At 39.5% G+C, this 6,651-nt stretch overlaps 1 protein-coding gene across 1 annotated transcript in view; it reads left to right on the top strand.

Annotated features, from left to right (window-relative positions):
- The window catches only part of SLC16A12 (solute carrier family 16 member 12), a 100,554-nt gene extending 95,459 nt beyond the window's left edge, over window positions 1-5,095 (top strand). Inside the window, exon 10 of the mRNA XM_018041575.1 lies at window positions 2,285-5,095. Within this exon, the coding sequence (XP_017897064.1) occupies window positions 2,285-2,520 (236 nt within the window). The 3' untranslated portion in view covers window positions 2,521-5,095. The remainder of the gene's footprint in view (window positions 1-2,284) is intronic.

The following is a 6,651-nucleotide window of genomic DNA, read 5'->3' on the forward strand; positions in this document are numbered from 1 at the left end:
CCATTCCATCTTCTTGGGGTTGTAGTCTAGACCAGTGTCTCTCAGAATGATGTCTTGAGATCACTGCAACAGAATCCCCTGGGACCCTTGTTAGACTGCAGATTCCATGACCCTCCATCTGTGATTTGGATCTTTAGGGGTGAGTTCCAGGAACCTACATTCTTAAGCAGTTTTCTTGTGACTCTCCTGTACACTAAAGAATGAGAATGATTGGTCCAGATTATTGCTTGCCTAGATTAAAACTGAGAGTGAACAAGGTCTCTGAAGACAGGCAAAAGAGAAATGAAGTAAACATTTGCCTAGAAGGAAAGAAGGGGATATTTTGAAGAAGGCAGGATTTCTGCTTTAGCAACTGTTGTAAATAGACAACAGTTCAAGTTATTTCCAAACCCAGCAATTGCTAAAGTGTCAAACCAGGAGAAATTGTGACTGCTTGATGGCTACAGATAAAAACTCCTGGTCAGTTTAAACTCCATGATATAGGATGATATGTTTAGTGCTTCAGTTTTGGAAAATAGCCCCAGGATGTTCTCATATCCTCCCTCCATAGCCAGTTTTTGTATTTACCAACCTTTAGGAACACTGTGATTCTGTTAAACAGTCATGGAACATAAATGAGGATTCCTGGGTCCTTTTGTCAAACCATGGCCTTCATTTGGCATCTGTTCAGTTCAGTTCAGTCACTCAGTCATGTCTGACTCTTTGAGACTCCATGGACTGCAGCACACCAGGCTTCCCTGTCCATCACCAACTCCCGGAGCCTACTCAAACTCATGTCCATTGCGTAGGTGATGCATCCAACCATCTGTCCTCTGTCACCCCCTTCTCCTTCTGCCTTCAATCTTTCCCAGCATCAGGGTATTTTCCAATGAGTCAGTGCATCAGGTGGCTAAAGTACTGGAGCTTCAGCTCCAGCATCAGTCCTTCCAATGAATATTCAGGACGGATTTCCTTTAGGATTGGCTGATTGGATCTCCTTGCAGTCCAGGGGATTCACAAGAGTCTTCTCCAGCATTTGGCATAGCAGATAGTATACTCATTACTAGGTATTAGAGGATCAGTGTGTGAGTTCCTGTTGTAATACTTCTCTTATTTAACGACTTTTAAGATGACAGTTCTTTACGCAGTCTCCTGCTTGCTGCTAAAGAAATGCACAGGTAAATCACATAACTAAAATATTTGAGAGTAACAGTTTGGATTGTAGGCTTCCCTCATAGCTCAGTTGGTAAAGAATCCACGTGCAATGCAGGAGACCCCAGTTCAATTCCTGGGTCAGGAAGATCCACTGGAGAAGGAATAGGCTACCCACTCCAGTATTCTGGCCTGGAGAATTCCATGGACTGTATAGTGCAGGGGGTCACAAAGAGTTGGACATGACTAAGAAACCTTCACTTTCACTTCAGATTGTAGGAAACGTTATGGGGCTTCTCATAATTTTTTCATGCCATTTTTGGCTAATTGTTGAAGTAGATGAGAGCAGAAGTCATATACTTCTGTGTGGATTTTCTTGGCACATAAGTAAAGTTTGGAGGAACTTTAAAAACCTTTTTAATTACAAAATAATTTCCTGCCAATGTCTAATTTTACCCCATTGAGTCCCTGATTATTGGGACTTATATTTTGCATATCATATACTCTGCTTCTCCTCAAAATTTAGAGCGGGAGTTGATATTGTGGTTAATTTGTTGCAACAACAGATAAATTTTAAAAAGCTGTGATTACAGAATTATGCTTCCTGAAACTTGCATTTGAAACTTTAACATGGCCCAACGATCTGACTTTCAAACTGGATAGGGTAAAATGTCTGGATCTGGTAGGAAATTTGGATTCTGCTTTATCTAGGAGCATGTTCTGTTACTCAAGATAGACAGTATATGGGTGCTGGGAACATTACTACTAGGGTTCTGTACAATTATATTCTCTTCACACTCTAGATAAAGAGATAATCCTAAACTCTATAATTTGAATGATGTTTTTATCTTTGCTACCATATTCATGAAATTAATAATGACTAATATTTATTGTGTATTAAGAATACTATTATTCTTAGTATAGAATGTAGTACTTCTAAACACTTTACATAATAACAACAATTTAGGAGTTTCTCTAGAAAATAGAATGCATTTTTCAGTTGTTGCAAAATACTTTTAGATCTGCTTTGTGTGACAATGATAGTGGTGGTGCTAGCAATCTATTGTTATTATCCTCACGAATCATTAGATCTGCGTGAGTAAATAGTCAAATTTTCAACTCAACAATATCATCTCGCTGTTGCTTGTCACAGGATGGCTTGTAGATACGACCGGCAGCTACACTGCAGCGTTCCTTCTCTGTGGATTCTCAATGATATTTAGCTCTTTGCTGCTTGGCTTTGCTAGAGTTGTAAAGAAGATGAAAAAAACCCAGCTGCGGCTCCTTGCCAAAGAATCAGATCCCAAGATGCAGCTATGGACCAATGGCTCGGTGGCTTATTCTGTAGCAAGAGAATTAGATCAGAAAGATGGGGAATCTGCGCTCTAGCAATGCTTGGTTCCAGCCCCACATGACCAATGGCTTTGAGCCTAGGAATTTTCAGGGCTGAGAGAGGTGGGACACCGGATTGTATATGTTTCTGAAGGATTTTATTTTGGCAGAAGCGTTGCCTTCCAAGGAAATTTATTGTTTTATTAATATGTTTGTAGGGGGTTGGGAAATAGCAAATAACAAAGCAAACTGGACCGGCTGAGAGTTTCCCCATTTGGGATTCACAATTGAATTCAAAGAGCATCACACCGTGGAGAATGTTAGGACACAACTGATATAATTTCCTGTAAACAGGGGTAATTTCAACAAATGACTAAAGCAGATAACAGTGGAACAGCTTTGTTTCAAACTGTCTGTCTCTCCACCTTCCTTCTTCAGTTAGAAGGTAAGCCAGAAGCATTGACATGTAGGTTTCTTTATGCTGTTTGGAAAAGGGGGTATCACATTTTAATCACTGCCTTTTGAAGAATCTATTCTTTAAGCACTCTGTTTCACATCCTAATGAGAAGCTCCACTAGGAAGAAGGTTTAGCATCCTCACCTTCCACCACCACTGAAAGCTCATTTCCTCCGGCCAGGTGCTCGCCTCTGTTGCTATCACATATGATACTTTAAATTGATAGAACACGCAAAGTCACGTGGGTGATTCCTAAATCTTACCAGAAATGTTAACACTAACATTTCCCTTTTTTTCTTCAGAAATAGAGCACTTATTTTAACTGTAGACTTCCCTGTTAGGAATGGGAAAATGTTGGCAGCATTCCAGCTGGGCAGGAATTGAATTCTTGAATCAGCAGGTCCCTGGTGAGAGTTTTCTTTTCAGATCAGACATTTAACTTCAGCATTACCCAAAACAAGGTGAGAGTGTTGCCTGAAAAATATTATTCTAGAGATGTTCTGAAAGTGAGGTTCCTTTTTCCCTGTGTCAGTTATTGTTCCAGCGTCCACTGCTCTTCATCTCTTTATAGATAATCATTAGGAACTTGGTGGACCTTTTCTGCTGAATGAGAAGGCTTTGGGAGTTAACCTCAGCACTGTGGCCTTCTCACAAATTATAGCTTTGGCCAGGAGAGAGGAAGGACAAAGTTAAGAAGGCTAGTGGTGTGTTGTTTTATAGTTCATAGAACTCTTTCACACACCTTAAATCACTGGATTAGAATAGTTCTCTCATTTCCAAGTACCCTATCTCCCTATGGTTCGGGTCTTCAGATTGATGAGGGGAGGGCATGGGGAGATAAGAAAGAGGTCAGACCCCCAGCCTGTCCCTAACCATTTTAAGTCCTCTGAACTACAATCCTGAATCCCAAATCATGCTGCACTTATAAAATAGGGGCAAGTTATACATTTGAAAGGAGATTTTAATTAATTAAAACTTTTAAATCTGGGAACTTCCCTGGAGGTGCAGTGGTTAAGACTCCACGCTTCCAATTCAGGGGCCTCAGTTTTGATCCCTGGTTGGGGAGCTCAGATCCCTCGTGCTGAGCCCCATGGCCAAAAAACAAAAAACATTAAGTCTGAACCTCAAGGAAATATTTTGACCCTGAAGGTTATTCAATCCACTGTCCCCAGAGAGGTCTCACAAATGCCTGGACACAGGTACTGAAAGAAAAAACACAGCCATGAGGGGCACCCAGGTTGACCAAGTATATTCAGCATGAGTCTTTGCCTATAACTGGATTATTTTAAATATTACATATTAATACAGTGCTTTCAGAATGAAATGCTGACTTGATTTGATGGCAGAAAGCTAGTATCTCATAGATGTTTTCCAAAGAGAAATTGGAATGTTTCCTGTTATTTTTATACTTAGTTTGAAGATTTAGTTGTGAAACCACTTTCCTTGTCGTTTGCCATTTCAAAGCAATGTTTGGAAACTATCTGTAAACAGTCAAAGTTAAAATGAAGTTGTATGTGTTTGGAATAACACTTTATACTGAATGTCATTTCTTAAATCTTCAAACCTAAAGATTGTTTGAAATATAAAGAGTTATAAGTATTCTTATACGTGTTTTTTCCTATGATGGTCACAGTAAAATTATGTTTATCTTGTTCAGCAATGTAATTTCTCTAAAAGTATTATAAATAATCATGAAAAATGAGCATAGAGATCAGAGCTTTTAAAAATTTGTGTAAAATATTTGGGATATTCTGACTTTATACATGCATACATTTGTATTTTATTTTTCTTTTTGGAGCAGCATTTTTAGAAAACCAGTAAAGAAAATGTAGACTTTAGAGGTTACCATTGTCATCTATACAAGATTTTACTGTTACGTTCCATGTGCCTATACTGTTTATTTTAAAATGGAGGGATTCATGAAAATAATGTGTATGCTTTGTGGAATCAAGAACAAAATTGTGGTGGGATGATTTTATATCTTAAATATTTCTTTATATCACTGCAAGTTCTACTTTGAAATTGAGTAAAAAAAAAAGGCAAAAGAAATATGTAACTTCTGTAGATACACTGTACCAGTTGACTTTTTTTTTCAGATTGTGACTTCACTAATAGATCAGATATTTATGATAATATTTTCTTATTTCAAAAGCATAATAAAATGAGTTTATAGTCATGTTTGGAAAACATTTTTCCACTGCACGAGGGGTTTGATTATGAGTGGGTCTGTCTGGGGTCAAGCCAAGATGTCACTGGCATATAAAGATGTTGTAAGTAATGAAATAATTTACAAAAGCTAAGACCATTTATTGAGTACTTCAATGTGTTAGCTGCTGTGTTAAGCGCTTCCTATTGCAATGTCTTATTATAATCCCCATAATAACCTATCTTTTCACCCTTTCATGAACATGGAACCTGAGGCATCAGGTCCCTTGACTTCTGACTCAGTAGTCACTGCACCATTTGGAAATAAGCTCTTCCTTGGGCAGATAAAATCCTTCAGATTATACTTCAGTCTTCCAGTGAGTATAGATGAGAAGGCCCTGGACTGAAAATTTCCAAGACTTCTAAGAGACTTCTGGTTCTATTAAGACCACTACTTCGGGCTTAGTGGTTTAATTTGCTGTCTGTTGATCCAGACTCCTCTTTGGGAGCATTTGCATGTGGGGGCACATGGAAAGGGTTGGGGAGCACGCTGTGCATGACCAAAGTCATGCTTACTCAGTCAGGAAGTGCGTTCCTTCCGAAATCCCATTGCCCCGTGATGATGAAGACGGTGATATCTATCTGGCTCTCACCTTCCTGGGCACAACAAGATCTAATGCAGAAACTGCTTGTTGACGTGAAATCCTGTGAATTCAAGATAAATATCCGAGTTTCTCATCTCATACTTCAAAGCTGTGAGTCTTTTTAAACCCTGCCAAACCATGCATTTTTGTACCTGTTGCCAGAGCAGCTCCCAGTAAGAGATAACTAGGGTTTTGTCCCATTAGCACAGAGAAACATTTGGTGGGAGCAGTGAGGAAAATAATAAATAATGACATAAAAGAAACGTTTAAAACATTTTTACTAATAATGAAACTTTCCAAAAATAGACAAAACCAAAAAGAAAAGTACAATGTACTTGAGGTACCCATTGTCGCAGCATCTACAGTTCTTTACCTCCACTCCTGATAAAGCCACTTGAGATCATGTTGACAGGACATGTCCTCCTTCAGCTGTCAAGGAATAACTAAATTTGGCAAGAACAATTTGTTCATGCTAGTCGAGGGTACGGGTGGTCAGTGTCCCATATTAAAGGGCCACATCATTACCTACAAGGCTGATGGGGACCCCTTTCTTGCTGTGGACTTCCTTCAGGTGTCTGAATTGCAGGCTAAAACTCTTCCTTTCCTAGCCGCCACGTGATCTATCTACCTGAAGCTTGTGTGCCTACGTGCTAAGGCGCTTCAGTCATGTCTGACTCTTAGCAACACTCTGGGCTGTAGCCCACCAGGCTCCTCTGTCCATGGGATCCTCCAGGCAAGAGTACTGGGGTGGGTAGCCATGCCCTCCTCCAGGGATCTTCACTACCCAGAGACTGAATCTGAATCTCTTACATCGCCTGCACTGGCAGGTGGTTCTTTACCACTAGCACCACCAAGCTTAAGGAAGTGTCAAATAAGTGAAAAGTGCTTCTGAATTCTGGAGAAGAGAGATCGCTATTAACTTGCATTATTACTGTTAATTATT

Source organism: Capra hircus, chromosome 26, assembly GCF_001704415.2.
Source record: "Capra hircus breed San Clemente chromosome 26, ASM170441v1, whole genome shotgun sequence".
Taxonomy (NCBI): domain Eukaryota; kingdom Metazoa; phylum Chordata; class Mammalia; order Artiodactyla; family Bovidae; genus Capra; species Capra hircus.